The following is a 19,147-nucleotide window of genomic DNA, read 5'->3' as shown; positions in this document are numbered from 1 at the left end:
GCTGGGCCAGCTCAGTAGCAGCTGATGGTCTGGGATGACTTAAAATGGTCTCATTAACATGTTTGGGCTTTAGCTGGGATGACTAAATCCCATCTCTCTGTAGTTTTTCCTCTTCTAATAAGCTAACTATAACTTCTTCAGATAGTGGTCTCAGGATTCTCAGCATCAAAAAAGGAGACATGCCTTGATACATAGGCATTTTTCAAGCCTCTGCTCCATCATACTTGCTAACATCCCCACTGGGCAAAGCAAATCAAATGGTATAGCCCAGATTCAGAAATAGACTCACTTCTTGATTGGATGAGCAACAAAATATCATGGTCATGCTTTTAAAACATTTGTTCATCGCAGCACTATTTATAATACAAAAGAAAAAAGGGGGTGTCAATGTCCAAGAGAAGAGGGCTTCTTGAATAAATCAAACACCCACACAATGGGACATTTGCAAATGATAGAAGAGGAGTTAATGCTATGGGGAAATATATTCTACATATAGGTTTAGGTGGGAGAGAAAAAGGGTTATAAAATCTCAATTTTGTGAAGCAACACACACACACACACACCTTAATTACAGGTGTTTGCCACTGCACCTGTTCCAGGGTCATTCTTTTTTTTTTTTTTTTAAGTATTCATTTTTAGTTTTCGGTGAACACAACATCTTTATTTTTATGTGGTGTTGAGAATTGAACCCAGCGCTCTGCGCATGCCAGGCGAGCAGTCTATCGCTTGAGCCACATCCCCAGCCCTCCAGGGTCATTCTTAAAGGTAATCATTATCATTAGCAGTTTGGTATCCTATCATCTTTCTCTTTTTTTAAAATAATATTTTCACTTGTAGATGGACACAATACCTTTATTTTATTTGTTTATTTTTATGTGGTGTTGAGAATCCAACCCAGTGCCTCATGTGTTAGGCAAGCATTCCACTGCTGAGCTACAACCCCAGATCTTTCTTTTAAGCATTTACATACTTAAACATCCTGTGTGTGTGTGTGTGTGTGTACACTTTCCCCTCACATATGAAATTATATTTTCCATGTGTTATTCGGTGACATTTTGATAAGCCTTGGAGATCTTACATGTCTGTTTACACAGATCTGCCTCATTCTTTTGTGTGTGTGTGTAATTTATCAGCATCTTTTAAATAGAACAAGTCCTGGAAATACCCTGATGGTAAAGGCTTCCTTTGAGTGGATAGGGTAGGGGCAAAGGGCCTTATCAGAGCATTTAAGAAGGAGAAACCTTCTTAAAAAAAAAATATTACCCAAAACTATTTGTAACAGCTTGTATTTATTTCCAAAGTCTGGTGTAACAAAGTACCACAAACTGGTTGGCTCAAAACAACAGAAATATTCTTTCATAGTTTTGGAGGCTAGAAGTTCAAAATTAAGGTTTTGGGAGGGCCATCCTCCCTCAGAAAGATCTAGGGAAGAAACTTTTGTGGCTCCTTCAGTTCCTGGTAGCTTCCACTCCTATTTCTCTGCCTCCTTCATTTGGTCTTTTCTCCTGTGTGTTTCTGTGTGCCTGTCCTCTTCATACAAAGACATCAATGATTGGGTTTGGGGCCCACACTAATTCAGTTTGGCCTCATTTTAATTTAGTTACTTGTATTTGTAAGTATTTTATTTTATTTCCAAATAAGGTCACAATCTAGGTACTGGGTAGACATGAATTGAGGTGTATGTGAAAAGGGTTCTATTCAACTCACTATATGGCTGTACAGCTTCCACTTGAATAAAAATGTTTGGCAAAACACATATTATTTTGTTTGGAACCTATGGAGTAAGTTCACTAGGCTTTGGGGGTCATTCAAGTGAAAAACAATGTGCCATTACACATCTCCAAATTTTATTTCATTTTAACTGAAAATATATTTTCTTCTCATGAGCAAGGATGCAAACATCAGAATTTTAAGTATAGGATCAAAGTTTAAAGAACTCCTCCACATTTTTATAATATAGCTGAATCTTATTTATACACAGTATTGCAATATCTTTACAATTTTCCCTTAAGGCTTTTGCTTTAAGCATGATCCAGCATACATAGGAAGGACAAGAATATAATTTAAACAAATGAATTCGGGTTTACATTGTTAATCTCCGTTTTCCCTCATTCTGTAGGGAGAAACGAATTGTTTAAATTCCCCACACAAAGCTGTTATCTTTGCCTGAACAAGAACTCTCATGGCCCCTTCTTTAGCACCTTAGGTGAGGGGTTACTCATTACCTACTGAGACAACATACAGTCTCACTATCTTTGTAATTTGACTGGAATGAGTAGAAAGGGCCTCCGCCTGGGGTGTGGAGTGAATGTACAAAGTGATTATTATCTTCATCAGCGCTGTCGTCACTTTCGCCGAATGTGAGACACCCCCTCCCCTCCAAGGCCTGTGATTGCGCCAGAGCCTTGGCGCTCTAGCAAGCAGGTGACGTTGCCGCTGACGGCCAGCTAGGGCGGGGGTGGGGGTTGCCAGAGGTAAGTGGGAAAGAGCTTGTTCCGGTCCAAGCCGCTAGAACTCTCCCGTGGTCCCGGCAACCAGGGCTAGGGGCGCCCTCAGTCCCTCCCTCGCGACCCATACTAGCAAGCGCCACGTCCTCAGGCGCTCCGTGCTTCCCCGCGTCACCCGCAGCCCAGACGCCCCCCACGATGCTGCCATTCATTCCTCCTACACTGCAAACGCGCGGGAGCCCCCTGGGCTGGAAGAACCAAAAGGCGCAGCGGGCTCTTCCTCCGGATTTCGGCCGGGAGTCCGCTTTGGTGCGCGATGTGACCTTGGATTTACTTAGACTCCTCCTAGCAGAGGCTGAAATAGACTAAGGAGACAGAGACACAGTAGAGTAAAGGTTACAGGGGCCAAACATGGAAACAGATTCAGAAAGGCAAAGATCCTAACACAGAGATGTACAGGGAGACACGTAGAGATACACTGACATACAGAGACAGACATAGAAAGGCAGTCGGAGATGAACAGACCCTGAAGAACCGCTAGAGACCCGCAGAGCAACTAGGATAAAAGAGCGCGCCAACCACGAGGGCACCACCCACAGGCCTGAGCTCTTCCCGCGCTCCTGTGGATTTATCTTTTCCACTCTTCACCCGTACCCAGAGCTTCCTGCCGCCGCGGTTCTGTGGTCCGCTCTTTGGGTTGATTGCCTTGCTGCTGTTTTCAGGCCCCGAAGGGCCGCGCCAGCTTTTGCACCCCTGCTCAGTCTCCTTTGCACAGCCTTTTGAGCCTTGGTGTCGGACCCTCCCCCTGTCTCTCTAAGTGCCAGGCTCGCTCCCAATTTCTCTCTGGTCCCGCCCCTCCCCGCCAGCTCTTCCCAGCGTTGGTCTGTACAGTTCTTTCAGACCCACTGCGGGCCATTCCCCGCCACTGTGCGGGAACCTCCCACTGCTGCTCCCTCCTTTTCGGGGATAGCTGGGCGCGCTCCGGCCCCTCGGCCCCGCCTCTTTCTCTTGGCCGGTGCCCGCCCCGCCTCCACCGCGCCCCGCCCGCCGTTCTCTGCCGCAGTCGGGCGCTCATCGTCATTCCGCTCTCGCCGCCGCCGCCACCCCCGCCCCCCAGCTCACTGCCCCCGCCCCCGCCCGGTCCCCGCCGCCGCCGCCGCCGCCTGCCCAGCGGCCCGGGAGGCGGAGGCGCGGGGGAGGAGGCCCCGCTTGGCTCCGCAGTCCCGGATGCTGCATGACTTCATCCTTCCGCCGGCTCCCCTACTGAGCTAGGGCCGGTCCGGCAGCTAGCCCGCCGCCCGCGCCCCGCTGCAGTCCCGCGCCCGCCCCGCGCCCACCCCGCGCCCGCCATGTCCGAGATCCTACCCTACAGCGAGGACAAGATGGGCCGCTTCGGCGCAGACCCCGAGGGCTCCGACCTCTCCTTCAGCTGCCGCCTGCAGGACACCAACTCCTTCTTCGCGGGCAACCAGGCCAAGCGACCCCCCAAGCTGGGCCAGATCGGCCGAGCCAAGCGAGGTACGCGGCCCCGGCTCGGAGTCGCCGCCTGACCCAGAAACCCTCCGCTGGGCGCCCCCAGGCTGCCGTTCCCCGCCGAGTAGCCGCAGCTCCTGCCGCAGACCAGCGCAGCCAGCCGCTCTTCGGCCCGGGTTGTGGGGGGAGGGTCCCTGCTGCAGTGTTGTCCCCCTCTTCTCCTCTCCCGGGAACACAGTGCCCCGGATTCGATCGGTGCTCGCCACCTCTGGAAGCAGAGCCCTGGCACCTGGGCGAGGGGGAGGGGCCGGTCTGGGCATTTGGGGCTGCTTGGAAGTGGGAACAGAATGGTGGGCCAATTCTTTGGGATCAAATGCTCAGTCGGTGGATGCTACGAAGAACCTTCAGGTCCAGAGGGTCGTCCGACTGGAGGGCAGAAAGGCCAGGGGTTCTGTTGTCCTGGTTGTTTGCATGGGGAGGGGGACTTTGTTGGTCCCAGGATCGGAAGAGGGGTTCAAGTAGCAAGAGGTTTAGGTGAGGGAGAGGGTCGGATTAGCTGCATGTTCCGTTTGAGCCCCATTTGAGGAAGGGGTTCTGTTGAACTGAGGGTTGAAAAGGGAGGTTCTATGAGCTAGAGATATCTCTGATCAGCTCAGATTAAGGAAGGCTCAGGTGGCGGGAGGGTTCGCACTGGGAGGCATAATTGCCAGCGCTTTTGGAAGAGGGGCGTTCCAACATAGGGAGGGAAGGGGGTCTGTGGGAGAGAGGCTTGGTAGCCTGGAGGGAGGCAGGAATGTTTGGATGGGGAAGGCTCGGTGGCACCGGGTTCCGAGGGGGCGTCTCTGGGCCGGGGGACAGTAGCTACGCGGGGCGCGAGGACACGGGGCCCATTCTCGCCGCCGCCCCCCGAGGCCGCGCGGCTGACGCGCTTTCTCCCTGCGCAGTGGTGATCGAGGATGACCGGATAGACGACGTGCTGAAGGGGATGGGGGAGAAGCCGCCGTCCGGAGTGTAGACGCGCTGGCTCCGGCGGCGGGCTCCGGGCCCAGCCCCGCAGCGGCCAGGAGCGCGGGCCGGCGATGCGGCTGCCGGCGCCCCCAGCCCCGGCCCAGGAGCCCGCGGGCGGGGGCTGCAGGTCTGCGCCGCCGCTGGGTCAGTGTCTCTGTCGCCGCTGCCAGGCACTCCGGAGCTGTCCGCTTCAGCACCACGGCGGCGGTGGTAGCGGCGGCGCGGACCCGCTCGGAGCCCGCCGCTGCGCTCATGCACTTTAGAACCTCGGGCCGCAGCCCCACCCCGCACACCGGAACGGACAGAGACCCGCGGCCCCCATTCCCCGGCCCGCCCCCTCCCGCACGGCTCCCCTGCCCCGCCCCCCCTCCGGCCAGTTTGGTCTGCAGACCGGGTGGCTGCCGGTGTCGGACCGCGCGTGGCCAGGGATGTTTGGCTGCGTATTTGCATGAGCTTCCCACCCACCTGAGCCCAGCCCTCTGGGCAGTTCCTAATCCTCACCCCAGTCTGGCGTGACCCCAGCCTCTTTCTAAGGAACTTCCTCAGCACATTTGTATTTTTATATCCGATTCTTTGTTTACTGGCTCCGCTCATGGTTCATGCCCTCCCCCATAGCCTCCGCCATGCTCTTCTGCGCCTGGCAGATAGGACGGGTGTTGAGGCTGGGTTGGGACAAGCCCCCAACATGGTAACCAATCATATGGTCAGTCTGCCAAAGCCTCACTCCAGGAGGTTCTCAGGCAGACCCCTTTCCCCCAAGGTATCACCTTGTAAGGGCCCAGATCTGATTTTACCTTGGATCCTTTCGTTCTACCCCTGGGAACCCAAATGGGACTGCTCTGCACCTCTGGATGACACCTGTGGACCTGGAGATGTCCTCAACCCAGGGGTGTCCTTTGTAAAATGTTCCTCCATCCTCACTGTATCAGGAGTGTGTGAATAAACACAGACCTCCCTGTGTGCGTGTGTGGCCACTGCTTCAGTCTGCTCAGGAGCGGGGCCAAAATGGGAGGGAGGCAAATACTTGGTAATCTCAGGTGCAAAGTTGCTGGTAGGGGAGGGTTGCCAAGGGAATACAGGCAGGCCAGCCTGAGCTGGGAACATGGTTACCATGTGGCCTCCTCAGTTACATGAACAGTCTAAGCAGGACAGGTAAGCAGTGTTGGGGCTGGAGCTGGGGTTGGAAGCATAAAGCAATCTATATTCAAAGTCTGCTATCTCCTGTACACAAATGCAAGTTGGAAGGGGGCCTGTTAGGCCAGCTGTTGTACAGAAGGGCTGTTAAAATTTACCCCAGGGGATGAATTACTGGTGGTCCGGTATGGTGGAGAAGTTTATGGGGAACGAAGTAGAGTTCAAAGGAACATAAGAAAGAAGCCAGAAATCTAGGACCTGGGTACCTAGTTGGAGCAGGGCTGAATTGGCTCACATGGGCTTGTTCTCACAACCTCTCTCTTGCACATGAGACCTCTGGAATGTGAGCACCTTTGAAACAACCCCAATCCTGAGTGAGGAATTCCTGAGAAGCCCAGGGAAAGCTGGAGGACAATGCCTCTGGCCTCACAGCTGAATGGCACTGAGAAAGTCTTCATGATCTGAGTCTTGGAAGAAGCAGGGTGAGGTGGGAGGGCTGGGAGGTGACAGGATCTGGGCTCCTAGGGCCAGCTGGGCCACACTGAGCTCCCCACCCTTGTGCATGAGGTAGAAGTGGTAGTGGAAACCGCTGCCGTAGGTTGCATGCCTCAAGGACCAGCCATATCGGGCTTGGGCATAGTGTCTGGTCCGAAAGTGGGGGGCTGCAGAGGTCATTGAGATGAACCGGCCCCCAGGGACCAGCACCCGGCTCACCTGCAAGGCAGACAGAGAAGCCATCGGTGATGAGTCATCTCCAAGTTCTCAAAGGTCAGTACTGCCCCAGTCAAACCTCAGGTATTACCCTCCATCCAGTAGCTCAAACTTTCCATGGCAAAGAGTAAGCCACATTCTCTGCTCCTTGCCATTTCATGAAAGCAGGGCTGCGATCAAAATAGGAGCATGGGAGTTCAGGAGGCATGGCTTTCCTATCAGCTGTTCACCTCAGTCTGTATCACCTGTCTGGAACTTGCCCCTGATGCAATCTAGTAGCCAAACATTGACCTTTGTAAGCTTAATCACTCAAGCCCCTTCTAATCTTGATCCAGCTTAACACTCCCATTCTTTAGAGAACTATTCTTCTGAGGGTGATCCACCACCTGCTACAAACCAGACCTCTAGCTTTTGAGTTCTTTCCATCCTCTCATCCCCACCTCTTAATCTGCCCTCCTCTCTTGCTGATTCCTCACCTCACTGAGCACCTGGTCCACAATGTGGATACCTTCAGATGATATGGTCCAGGGATCCTGTTCCCCAGCCAGCAGGGCATCCAGTGTGCCCTTCTCAAGCACCACATCAAAGGAGCCACTAGGGAAGGCAAGCATCCGCACATCCATGGTCTCCCAACGCAGCCTGGGTATATGGGCATAGCGAGCCTGCATGGCAGCCACCACTACTGATGAGTAATCCACACTGGTCACATCAGGAAAGCCTCCAAGGAACAGTTCGTAGCTCAGAGCACTGTTCCCGCAACCTGGTGTGGGATGGAGTGGGTGGCAAAAGAGCTAGGTTAGTTTTGGTTCTCACCTTCCCTGTTATTCATCGTGGCCCCACATTTTCTCTCAGTCCAAATCTTCTAGTACTAAAGGAAAGGCAGAAGTGTTCAGAAAACACATAAACTTTGGAATCATGCAGACCTCAGCATAAACCCTGGCTCTATCATCCCTGGCTGTGTGAACTAGGGCAAGTTGTTTCAATACCAATAACTTGGATTTCTTATTCAGAAAAATGATGATAACAGCCAATAGGCTACACAAAGGATGCAACTCACTAATTTAAGAACTAAAACATCTGTTGAATAGCTGAAGGAGGTCCATGCTTAGGAATTCAAGGGTCTGGATTCTGATATCCCTAACCACACAGCCATGGAAAAAATCATTTGACTTGTTGAATTTCAGTTTCCTCAAACTCAGGATGGTAATAATACTGGCATTATTAGGACTGTAATCTCAGTATCATTCTAATCCCTACCTTTTAGAGGATCTTGGAAGATATCTACCCTGGGAAGGTTTCGTGATAGGAGTTATTATATTACTTTGATTTCCATGGCAGAATTGGTAAGTGAAGGGTAAACTAGGTGGGGACACACAGCAGGGTTGATCTCTTATAATTTTTCATGTACATATTATTAAAAAAAATTTAGCTGTAGGTGGACACAATAGCTTTATTTTATTTATTTTTTTAATGTGGTGCTGAGAATCAAACTCAGTGCCTCACACATGCCAGGCAAGCACTCTACCACTGAGCCACAACCCCAGCCCCTCATGTACATATTGAATACTACATATTGGTCTCTGTTGATGAATAAGAGTGCCTTCCTTCAAGAAACTCATGCTCTGGTGGAAAGGAAAAACATGGAAGCAGGCAACTGTCACATAATACAATAAGTATTTCAATAGGGACAGGCTGTGGGAGCACAAAGAAACCCTGATCCCACCCTAGGTGGATTAGCCAACAATTTCAGGGGAGCTAACAAGCAGTATCTTGGGAGCGGGGGAGAATCACAACACTGATGGGAAATGCTTAGAATACAATCTCAAAGAGGAATGGTTAGAGAAGGGTAGAGCTTAGAGTAGATGTGGATTTATATCACAGTGGACATGACTACTTTAAAATATCCAGTGGTCTCTGCCAGGCCATCCTGTGGCCAGTCTCAGGCTGAGAATGGGACAGGATGATAGCTCTTGGCAGTCCCATGTAGGGGATATTGGGTCTTAGAATTAGTCTCATTTTAACCCTCATTTGGTTCCCTAAGAGGATCACAGGATCAATTGTTGAGATATCCCTAATCTAGCAGAGCTTGGCACCTAGACAGAGCATCCAGAAGCAGTTCACCAGTCCTCAGCAGTCCCTTCCCATGCTCCTCCTCAGGCCCTGGGGCTCAGGGAGAGTGCTATCTTGCCTGGTAAAGCCTAACACATGCTTCCCCATGTTGGACCTGCAAGCACTGGATGGCATCTTTTAAGAAAACTTTCACACTTACAAAGCAGTGATTTCTGCCTCAGTGATTTGGGTCCACAACTAAGAAAGGGATTGGAAAGAACACTGCCTCCTAAATGGGGCCTTAGGGAAGCAAAGCCCTGGAGAACTGACCCAAATCCAAGAACACATCATATGTGGATCCAAAGCTATGAGGATGCTAACCCAACACTAAGAGTCTGAGATGTAAACCTGAATGCCAATTCATTAATAACAAAAAATAGCCATCGTTGGAATTGGACAGTTGAATTCTTTGGTCAGTCCCTTCTCTCTATAGGAAACTAGAAGCCAAATTATGATCAGAAGATTCCTAAAGGATATGGAACCAAGCAAAGGTGGAAAAATCTGAGAAGTATACTGACAGTAAAGCAGAGACAGCCATCCATACGCATTCACCTGCCATGAGAACAGTCTACTTATAGGGACCAGACACATAAGACTTCAGTTGGGATCTCTGAACATTCATGGATAAACTGTCTCTCTGACTTTCATTTTCAATAATAATGAGGGCTAGGGGTATAGCTCAGTGGTAGAGTGCTTTCCTAGCATGCACGAGGCCCTGAGTTTGGTCCTCAACATGTCTGGGTATGTGTGCATATGTACACATGCACAAACACACATGCACACACACAAGCATGGTTCAATAATAACAATGATTATTAGCCAGTAACTGAAATTGAAAACCAGGTACTATGCTAACCATTTCATAAGAATTGTCTGTTTATTTTCACAATAGATCCATATAGAAGATACTATTATATTAACATTCCCATTTTCTAGATGGGGAAATTGAGAAACGTGGATAAGGAACATACCCCAAGACTACAGTCAGATGTTGAGTTCTAATTTGGACCCAGACCTGCCTCACTCCAGAGCCAGAGCTCTTAAATCACAATGCTCAACTACCTTCAAGTTTTGAGAGGCCCACTCACCTTCAGTAGTGACATTTCATCTTTATCAATAAGACCATTAAGCTATAATTCACAATGTAGTCACTGGATCAGTTTCAACAGAATGCTAGATGTTTCTCACCCATCTGTGTGGTGCAGCAGCAGAACTAGAAGCTCTGGAGTCAGAGTGTACCCTACTTCACCTTGCTGCATGATAGTGGTAGACACTGTCAATACTCTGATCGGATCTCCTCGGAATCCTTTAAGCAATTTTTCTATGTCCCTAGGTTGTGATATATGTTTGCATTGAAGTTTGCATCTGTGATTCTTCAGGCTGAAATTACACTTAGGGAAACTTTGCCTGACATCATAATTTTGCTTGGCTTCTTCCCTTTTGTTACCCCAATTTCTCACCAATATCTTCTGGGAGCTCTTATCTAACAAATGACTTGGACATGATTCTCATCTCAGGATGAGAAATTGCTCCTGAGAAACCCATAGCAATGACCCATAGCAGTGGTTGCCAACTCCAGCTCACCATCTCCTTTTGTAAATAAAGTTTTATTAGAGCATGGCTATTCTTATGTATGTGTTTGTACAGTACAATAGCAAAACTGAGTAGCTGTAACAGAGACTGCAAAGTTTAAAATATTTACCATCCAGCCATGTTCTGAATAAGACTCTTAATACTTTTAACTTACCTTTAGGGAATGATTAAATAAGTCAGAAAGGACCCAGCATGTTCCATGGCATCTACCAGATACCTTATGTTTGTTAAGGTGGTGGCATGTAACATATGGTACACCCCATGTCGAGAGTCCTATTGTTAAATCTTTGGAGATCCTTTCTGAAAACTCTTTGCTTTTGATTTTTAGACTTTTCACCCCTCCTATCCAGAAAAGGCTACCTCTCAGTCAAGCAGATTTTAAGGCAGAGTTACTCTGCCAACCGCCAGCATAAGAATCAGCTGTGGGGCTTCTTGAAAATAGATTCCTCAGCTTGGGAGGCAGAGGCAAGAGAATCATGAGTTCAAAGCCAGTATCAGCAACATAGTGAGGCCCTAAGCAACTCAGTGAGACCCTGTCTCTAAATAAACATAAAAAGGGCTGGAGATGTGGCCCAGTGGTTAAGCATCCCTGGGTTCAATCCCTGGTACAAAAAAAAAAGAAAGAAAAGAAAAGAGAGGAAAAGGAAGGAAGGAAGGAAGGAAGGAAGGAAGGAAGGAAGGAAGGAAGGAAGGAAAATAGATTCCTAGAACCCTCCCTGGAATTAGAATCTCAGGGTGGGGGTCCAGCTTTCCAGGTTATTTTGATGCACACTACATCTTTAAAAAATAGCTCTATGGTAAATCTATACATAAATCATTTAGTTTACAATCACAAAATTCATGAACATTTATCTCTGGGAGAAGGGGTTTTGGGAGGAATTACACAGAAAATCTTAAATATACATGAGGCTTATTGTGCCAGGCCTTGCCCTTTCACATTCATTCAATCACCTTAGAAAATCAATATTTAAGTACTCATTTTTTAGAGGCTGGGAAAATGGAGGTACAGAAATTTAAGTACTTTGATGACAACACACAGCCAGAATTAGATGAGCCAAAATTCCAAACATGATTAGCAACTCCCACAATCCACAGTCCAAGTTCTTTTTTTGTACTGGGAGGGAACTCAGGGGCACTTTACTATGGAGTACATCCCTAACAACTTTTATTTTTATTTTGAGACAGGAACTTGCTAAATTGCTGAGATTCTCACTAAATTGCAGAGGCTGGCACCAAACTTGCAATCCTTCTGCCTCAGCCTCCGGATTCACTGGGATCACACTGCACCTGGCCAGAACCCAAATTCCTCACCACTAGGTTATACTTCTTTCTAGTCCTAAGTGCACACACACGCATCAGATTTATTATTCATATCTTACATATACATGGTATTACAGGTATCAAATATTTCACTTACAAAGACTTTGACGATGAAAAATAAAAACTATAATTGGTAGGAAAACCTTTGCTCATTCAAGCTTCACTATGTGCCTCCAAGGCTGACAGAGGGAGAGAACCCCTAGTGGGGAAACTGGACCTCTCAGAGCCCTACTTTGCATCCCAGCACCTCTTTTCCACAGGAAATCACACCAATCTTGGCCGCAATCTCCACTTCGATCTCAGAGGGCGCTGTTTTTACCTTCACTTCACACTGAGCATAGGACAAAGTTTCAGTCAGGGTTTGGAGAGTGCTAACTCCCTCTAGGTATCAATGGCTCCTGGTGCCAACTGGCGCAAAAAGAAAAGCGCTAAGCAAAGTGCTCGAGATGACTGCATTTGTATTATCTCGTATGAAATCCTAGTCCCATTTCTAAAAATGAAACTGACGCTCACAACGGATTCATTACTTGTCCTAAGCTATACTGCCAATTTGTATTGGGACTTGAACTAGGTCCTCTGCCTTCTCCTGGGCCAGAGGTTACCCAAGAGTCCGGAACAGGGTCCAGGATCACTCCTGTTTGCCCTGGCTAACTACAGCTGGATTCGGAGGTACTGGATCTTAGCTTCCCACTGGGGTCCAATGAGAGGGGCAAAGAGACAAGGAGAAAGCGGAAGAGGTCAGATCAGGCCTGATGCAGCCTGATCTCCTGGCCGGGACTGCTCTGGGGATACCCACCTAGCACAAGGATACGGTCCTCCGGCCGCAGCTCAGGCTCTAGGAGGGAACGGAAGGAGGAGAAGTCCCCGAACCACTCGTAGGGCGCAGAGTCCGCCGCGCCTCGGTAGCGCTGGTCCCAGTACTGGACCTCGCAGTACTCGAAGTTCTGCTCGGGTAACTCCGGCCCGGGTGCCGGGGTCCCGGGAGAGGCCATGCTCTAGGCACTCCCCAGGCACTCCCCAGTACCCGACCTACGCAGCCAATCCGGAGAGTGGGATGTGGTGGGCGGGGCACTTGTGTCTCCGCCCACCACCTGCAGTTGCTCAACACAAACACGTGGAACTTCCGTCTTCTGCTAAGCGCTCTTTGAAGAATCCTCCGGCTGGGAAAACCGAATCATCGTCTACTTTCGGAGTCCTCCGGCTGTACTGCTTAGTCGCCTTCGCGGGCCACACTTATAGCGCCAGACTTCTCAGGCTCACCACTGCCCTCTTATGTTTCAGTTTGAACGGCTCCTTCCATTAGTAACTGAAAACAAACTGAAAATTCACTTCTTCCCAAGCAGTTCTTGAGCACCTAGAAGGCTCAGAAGGGAAGCGGGATGGGTGCAGACCGACTTTGGCCTACAGCATGAACACAAGTATTCCCAGCATAGGGGAAGTGGAATGCTTGGCTTGCGAGGAACAGAACTGTTGTTTTTCGGAGCAGACATTTGTTCTGTATTAGAGCATGTGTGCCCAGGACTGGGTATATACTGAGGAGTAAAACTTTGTTCCTGCTATTTCGAGGTGTGTATTCCGCCGGAGGAGACAGATATGAAAGAAACAAATTTTAGTGTAGTAAAGTATTCTGGCTATTTGGATCAGCGCTAAGTTTGGTGTTAGACCCGGAGAAGAGGAACGGAACTGAAGTGTCGAAGGGTTGGATTTCCGGGGTGGTGGACCAACTAGAGAGGCGCACCGTCAACATGGCGGCTGGGCTGCGGAAACGCAGCCGGGCGGGTTCCGCGGCCCAGCCGGCGGGAGTCTGCGGACAATGGCTACAACGCGCCTGGCAAGAGCGGAGCTTATTGCTTTGGGAGCCGCGCTACACGCTGCGGGTGGCCTCCTGCCTCTGCCTGGCAGAGGTGGGCATCACCTTCTGGGTCATTCACAGGGTAGCATGTGAGTGCGCCGAAATGGAGGGGGGAGGGAGGGAGACCCGAACCCCTACCCTAAAGTGGGTCCTAGACCTGGACTCAAAAGTAACCTCTAGAGCCACTCATTCATCATCTGCAGAATCATATCCTTTATCGGAGCCCCAAACTTGCTCCACAGGCAGGGTGACCTTAATCCTGCGAGGGGCAACCCTAAAGGTTGGCTTTCTACCCTGATCATACAGCCTGCCAGGCTAAGGAAAAAAAGCAGCCTGGAAGTCAGTTCTGGGTCAGAGTTAGTGTGATGCTACTGCTGCTTGTCTTTGTAACTTGGACACGTCACTTCCCTTCCCGGATCTTGACGTTATCAACCATTTAAATTCTGAGGTCTTCGAAGTTCCTTCTCTATGGTGGCATTTTGTGACCACTTGAATCTGTTAGGCATTATTAGTTGTTCTTTCCAGGCTGAATCTAGACTCTGAGCTTGAGGCACCTCTGTTTCTTGTTAAGGACTTTTTCATTGAGAACATATTGAGTGCTTGTCATATGTCTAACATTATGTTTTCTTCTCTTTTTTTTTAAATTACCTAACATTATGTTATGTGCCACAAGTACAGTGGTGAATAAGAGAGATGTATTTATGACTTGGGCATATGGGTCTGAACTAAGATGTTAGTAGGCAATTATGATGTATCATATTCATCTTGATAGTAATAAGACAGAGTGTTATAAGAATTTAGGAGGGTTCAGGCCCAGGGGCACTTACCTGTAATCCCAGTGGCTCAGCAGCTGAGGCTGGAGGATTGCAAGTCCAAAGCCAGCCTCAGCAACTTAGGGAGATCCTGTATCAAAATAAAATAATTTTTTTTAAAGGGCTGGGAATGTGGCTCAGTGGTTAAACACCTCTGGGTTCAATCCCTGATGGTGGGTGGGGAAGGGCAGCAATGACTTAGGAGGGCCAGACACCAGGAGTAGGGGAAAGTTTCATAGAGCCCCTCTTGAAAGGTATGTAAGAACTAGCCAGATAAGGAAAGAATAAGGAAGGAAGGGGATGGCAGAGAGGATCTTGTACCAAAAACCTCCAGTCAAAACAGAGAATGATTCCTTTGAAGAACTTATTTTTTTTAGAGCTGCAGTGTCGAAACTGATTTGAATAGTAATGAGAGAGCAGATTGTACAAGTCGAGATCAGATCATAAAGAAATTTAACAGTGTTGTAAGGAGACAGCATGGTGGTTAAAAACTTGGGGCCCCCAACTCTATCCTTTCTAATTCTTAAGTTAGTCGTTTAACCTAATTAACTTTTAGATTCCTTTTCTAAAAAATGGGAATAATAGAGATTGATCTTTATCTTTAGAGCCTTGGGAAATCACTGAAGGGTTTTTAAGTAGAGAGACCTCATAATGATTTTTATTTTGAGAAAACTGTTTTGGGCAGGGTAGAATATGCATTGTAGTGGAGTGAAAGTAGAAACCAGGAGCCTAATTAGGATACTATTGTGTTGTTGAGGCTACAGATTATGTTAGACCCAAAATTGACTATGTAGTATCAGAGAAAGATGAACTACTAGAGATCTTTAGGATGAAAAAACAGAATTTGTTGACCAAGGGTTAGAATGAAGGAGGAAAATGTATCAAAGATGTATTCCAGCTTCATGACCTGGGCAGGTAGGAGGTTGGTTGTTCTATTAATGAAACCCAAGAAAGAGAGCAGATTTGGAGTGGGAAGAAAGATCATGAGTTCAATAATAGACACATAGTTTGAGATGCTTGAGTTCACCCAGAGAGCAGGCAGTTAGATAAGGAGTGGAGATGGAAGTCCTGGGAATGAGCTGGAACTCTGCTTTGATGTTCTGGAGGCCTGGTGTTATGGGGCAGGCAAATTCTGGATTCAAAATTAACCAGACCATTTTATCCTCTTCCAGACACAGAGATTGACTGGAAGGCCTACATGGCCCAAGTGGAAGGCGTCATCAATGGCACTTATGACTATACACAACTGCAGGGTGACACTGGACCTCTTGTGTGAGTTATTATAGGAGGTTGAGGGAGAATGTGAAGGGCTAGCTGGGTATCAGGCTGATTAGCCTGACCTAGTCTCACATTCCCCTTCATCTTCCAGCTACCCAGCTGGCTTTGTGTACATCTTTATGGGACTATACTATGCCACTGGCCAGGGCACTGATATCCGCATGGCACAGAATATCTTTGCTGTGCTTTACCTGGTGACTTTGCTACTCGTTTTCTTAATCTACCACCAGACTTGTAAGGTGAGTTCATGCTAGAATCAGAGGGCCCCAACCTGGGATGGTGGGTTATGGGGATGGCTCAGATTGGGGGAATTGACCTTATTCCCCAACGTGCCCATCCCTCAGGTACCTCCCTTCGTCTTTTTCTTCATGTGCTGCGCTTCTTACCGGGTCCACTCCATCTTCGTGCTGCGGCTCTTCAATGACCCAGTGGCCATGGCGCTGCTTTTCCTCAGTATCAACCTCTTCCTGGCCCAGCGCTGGGGCTGGGGCTGCTGCTGTTTCAGGTTGACACCCCTCCACTCAGGCCCCTTCTCTCACTTTCTGCATTACCAACTCTTTCTCCCCAATTTTCTCCCCAATGTAGCAGAAGGAATAAGGGTGTGAACAGATAACGTAGGTCACTCGGGGCTCCACAAGCAAGTCTAGAAAGCTTCTATCTTCCATGTCCCTTCCCACGTATAGCCCTCTTCCCCTCTTTCTCTTCATCCAGTGTTGGGGTTGGTCCTTGAACTTCTAAATACATCAGTTTGTGCTCATTCAGTTTGGACAGAGGGACTACATACCTGTCCCCTTCCTCCAGCCTCCTCCCAAGCTACCTAACCCTCCCTCAGCAGTTCTGAGTGAGGACCTCATCCTGAAGCTTGCTGGTAGGAGGCCAGGAATTGCTGTGATGATGGTGGTACATCTTCAGGCAGGATAAAGAGTTTTGGAACTGATCTTCACCTTTCCTCTCCCCTGCCCACTTCAGCCTGGCGGTCTCCGTGAAGATGAATGTGCTACTCTTTGCCCCTGGTTTACTGTTCCTTCTCCTTACGCAGTTTGGTTTCCGTGGTGCCCTCCCCAAGCTGGGCATCTGTGCTGTCCTTCAGGTATCCCTTCTTCACCCTTCCCCTTATGGATGAGGAGGCCATTAATCTGACCTTCTTCTGTTACTTGAGACTTTCTCAAACTGAGAGACAGGGTTTGGGAGTTGATTCTGAGATGGACAGCTTTAGTTTCCTTAACTCTAAAATAAGACTGTTGAAGTAGTTGGCCTCTGAGAGGCTTTCCAGTTCTGTCTACTTGTGAGTTGGTTAATCCTAACCTTAAAGCATCAGGTTAGGATTATTTCCTGTTATTACCTGCAAAGAAGCTCAGATCAGAGCCTCTTTGGTGCCAGGCTCTAATCTGAGGTGGTTGTGGAGGATGGATTTTTTACTACTCCTGATAGAAATTAGGGAACCTCTGAGACCTCCATCCACTCCCACTCCCCTCATTGATTATATTGGAGGCTGGGGTAAGCCTTGGCAGCTCTTCTGACATCATACTCATTCTCAGGTGGTGCTGGGGCTCCCTTTCCTGCTGGAGAACCCCATTGGCTATCTATCCCGCTCCTTTGATCTTGGCCGCCAATTTCTCTTCCGCTGGACAGTAAACTGGCGCTTCCTCCCTGAGGCCCTATTCCTGCATAGAGCTTTCCACCTGGCCCTGTTGGCTGCCCACCTCACCCTGCTCTTGCTATTTGCCCTCTGCAGATGGCACAGGTAAGAAACAGGCAGTGCGATGGACAGGGTTGGGGGAAAGGCCTGAGCTTTAGGAGCTACTTGGGGAGATGTTAAACTCGTGGGGATGAGTCTAGAGTTTGGCCCATGATGGAAGCTTGATAAATGTCTGAATGACTTCTCCTCAGGACTGGGGAAAGTATCCTGTCGCTGCTGAAGGATCCCTCCAAAAGGAAGGTTCCACCCCAGCCCCTCACACCCAATCATATCCTTTAAATAATGGAAAGGTAAGTCTTGTACTCTTCAGGTGCAAGGTGGGGTCTCAGGTCTGTTGACCTCAGATGGCTGATAACCTGGGGGAGTGAAGGGGAACCCATTCATAGAGCTCCTCTTCTGTACCAAACACTGTACTGAGCACTTTACTTATCAAAGCTTAGTTTATTCTTTTGTTTCGTTTTGTTTCTGGGTACCAGGGATTGAACCCAGGGCCACTTTACCACTGAGCCACATCTCCAGCCCTCTTTTATATTTTATTTAGATGCAGGGTCTCATTGAGTTACCTAGGGCCTCAACTAAGTTGCTGAGATTGACTTTGAACTCATGATCCTCCTGTCTCAGCCTCCTGAGCAGCTGGGATTACAAACATGTGCCATTGCACCTGACAGTTTATTCTTAATTCTAAATATTGAGCTTCTGTGATAGTGTACACACTCCCTGCCTGGTATCCTAAGATGTATATACATTCAAACATTTGAAGCTCACAAGAGATAAGGAGACACTCTTATTATCTTCATTTTCTAAAACGCAGAATAAAGGCTTTAAAAGGTTAAGTAGCATCACATAGCTAGTGAAAGATTCAAACTCACTAGGCTTTATGGTCCTAGGTATTACCATCTCCCTGTTAGATTAAGGAACAGGTCCAGAGAAGTTGAGAAATTTGCCCAGGGTATGCATCTAGGAATGGCAGAACCAGGGGGCTTTCTGACCCCAAAACTTTTGCCCTGTTGGGGACACCCCCTCCCCCCAACTCCTGTACCTTCTATTCTTGCCCTTGGCCTTGACCATCACATACAGATTGTTTCTACCCTCTTCACCTCCAACTTCATTGGTATCTGCTTCAGCCGCTCTCTCCACTACCAATTCTATGTCTGGTATTTCCACACACTGCCCTACCTCCTGTGGGCCATGCCTGCACACTGGCTCACACACCTGCTCAGGTACTGGCTGGGACAGCCTGGGGGAGTGGGAAGGGCTAGGGGATGTGTCTAGGGCATGAGAAGTCAAAGGACTGTTGGTCTTGAAACTGGACCAAAACCTGGGGCCTGTTTCTGATCTCTAGGTTGCTGGTGCTGGGGCTCATCGAGCTCTCCTGGAATACATACCCATCTACATCCTGCAGCTCTGCTGCCCTGCACATATGCCATGCTGTCATCCTGCTGCAGCTCTGGCTGGGCCCACAGCCTTTCCCCAAGAACATCCAGCACATCAAGAAAGCCCACTGAAATCTACCCCTTTCCTTCCAGTCCACTCTCAGGACCCTGGGTGGAATGGACTCTGTGCCCTTTCAAATAAACCTTTCCAAGTCGACTTCTGTGCAGCCTACATGGAGATAGGAGTAGCTGGTACCTGGACCAGGCTGTGAGGGGTATGCACCCAGCAGATAAAGAGCTTACTCAGGCAGTCCTAAGAGGCACTTTATTGTATAGGA

General features: G+C 48.7%; 3 protein-coding genes across 5 annotated transcripts; 2 read left to right on the top strand and 1 right to left on the bottom strand.

Moving 5' to 3' along the window:
* The first annotated feature begins 3,541 nt into the window (after nucleotides 1-3,541).
* Camk2n2 (calcium/calmodulin dependent protein kinase II inhibitor 2) lies at nucleotides 3,542-5,888 on the top strand. The gene is made up of 2 exons (XM_076867824.1): nucleotides 3,542-3,965; nucleotides 4,865-5,888. The coding sequence occupies exons 1-2, from the start codon at nucleotides 3,797-3,799 to the stop codon at nucleotides 4,933-4,935; spliced, it is 240 nt and encodes a 79-aa protein (XP_076723939.1). The 5' UTR covers nucleotides 3,542-3,796; the 3' UTR covers nucleotides 4,936-5,888.
* On the bottom strand, nucleotides 5,485-12,791 carry Eef1akmt4 (EEF1A lysine methyltransferase 4). The gene is made up of 3 exons (XM_076867823.1): nucleotides 12,592-12,791; nucleotides 7,250-7,533; nucleotides 5,485-6,776 (listed from the first exon to the last, which is right to left on the bottom strand). The coding sequence occupies exons 1-3, from the start codon at nucleotides 12,785-12,787 to the stop codon at nucleotides 6,489-6,491; spliced, it is 768 nt and encodes a 255-aa protein (XP_076723938.1). The 5' UTR covers nucleotides 12,788-12,791; the 3' UTR covers nucleotides 5,485-6,488.
* Nucleotides 12,792-13,147: 356 nt separating this feature from the next.
* On the top strand, nucleotides 13,148-19,026 carry Alg3 (ALG3 alpha-1,3- mannosyltransferase). 3 transcript variants are annotated; one of them, XM_076867730.1, is made up of 9 exons: nucleotides 13,148-13,361; nucleotides 15,632-15,731; nucleotides 15,829-15,976; nucleotides 16,082-16,242; nucleotides 16,707-16,827; nucleotides 17,276-17,481; nucleotides 17,628-17,705; nucleotides 18,513-18,656; nucleotides 18,779-19,026. In XM_076867730.1, the coding sequence occupies exons 2-9, from the start codon at nucleotides 15,658-15,660 to the stop codon at nucleotides 18,939-18,941; spliced, it is 1,095 nt and encodes a 364-aa protein (XP_076723845.1). In that variant the 5' UTR covers nucleotides 13,148-13,361; nucleotides 15,632-15,657; the 3' UTR covers nucleotides 18,942-19,026. The 3 variants fall into 3 exon arrangements, with proteins under 3 accessions (XP_076723845.1, XP_076723843.1, XP_076723844.1); XM_076867728.1 differs by lacking the exon at nucleotides 13,148-13,361 and adding an exon at nucleotides 13,407-13,736; XM_076867729.1 differs by lacking the exon at nucleotides 13,148-13,361 and adding an exon at nucleotides 13,527-13,699.
* Nucleotides 19,027-19,147: the final 121 nt, after the last annotated feature.

Source organism: Callospermophilus lateralis, chromosome 10, assembly GCF_048772815.1.
Source record: "Callospermophilus lateralis isolate mCalLat2 chromosome 10, mCalLat2.hap1, whole genome shotgun sequence".
Classification (NCBI taxonomy): Eukaryota; Metazoa; Chordata; class Mammalia; order Rodentia; family Sciuridae; genus Callospermophilus; species Callospermophilus lateralis.
The sequence above is the reverse complement of the archived record's forward strand: the minus strand, read 5'-3'. Positions and strand labels throughout refer to the sequence as shown.

Coding starts and splice junctions, on each gene's coding strand:
- Camk2n2 (XM_076867824.1), top strand. CDS start 3,797: ATGTCCGAGATCCTACCCTACAGCGAGGACAAGATGGGCCGCTTCGGC. Junction 3,966..4,864: donor GATCGGCCGAGCCAAGCGAG/GTACGCGGCCCC, acceptor CTCCCTGCGCAG/TGGTGATCGAGGATGACCGG.
- Eef1akmt4 (XM_076867823.1), bottom strand. CDS start 12,787: ATGGCCTCTCCCGGGACCCCGGCACCCGGGCCGGAGTTACCCGAGCAG. Junction 7,534..12,591: donor GGACCGTATCCTTGTGCTAG/GTGGGTATCCCC, acceptor ATCCCACACCAG/GTTGCGGGAACAGTGCTCTG. Junction 6,777..7,249: donor TGGACCAGGTGCTCAGTGAG/GTGAGGAATCAG, acceptor TCTGCCTTGCAG/GTGAGCCGGGTGCTGGTCCC.
- Alg3 (XM_076867728.1), top strand. CDS start 13,541: ATGGCGGCTGGGCTGCGGAAACGCAGCCGGGCGGGTTCCGCGGCCCAG. Junction 13,737..15,631: donor GGTCATTCACAGGGTAGCAT/GTGAGTGCGCCG, acceptor ATCCTCTTCCAG/ACACAGAGATTGACTGGAAG. Junction 15,732..15,828: donor GGTGACACTGGACCTCTTGT/GTGAGTTATTAT, acceptor TTCATCTTCCAG/CTACCCAGCTGGCTTTGTGT.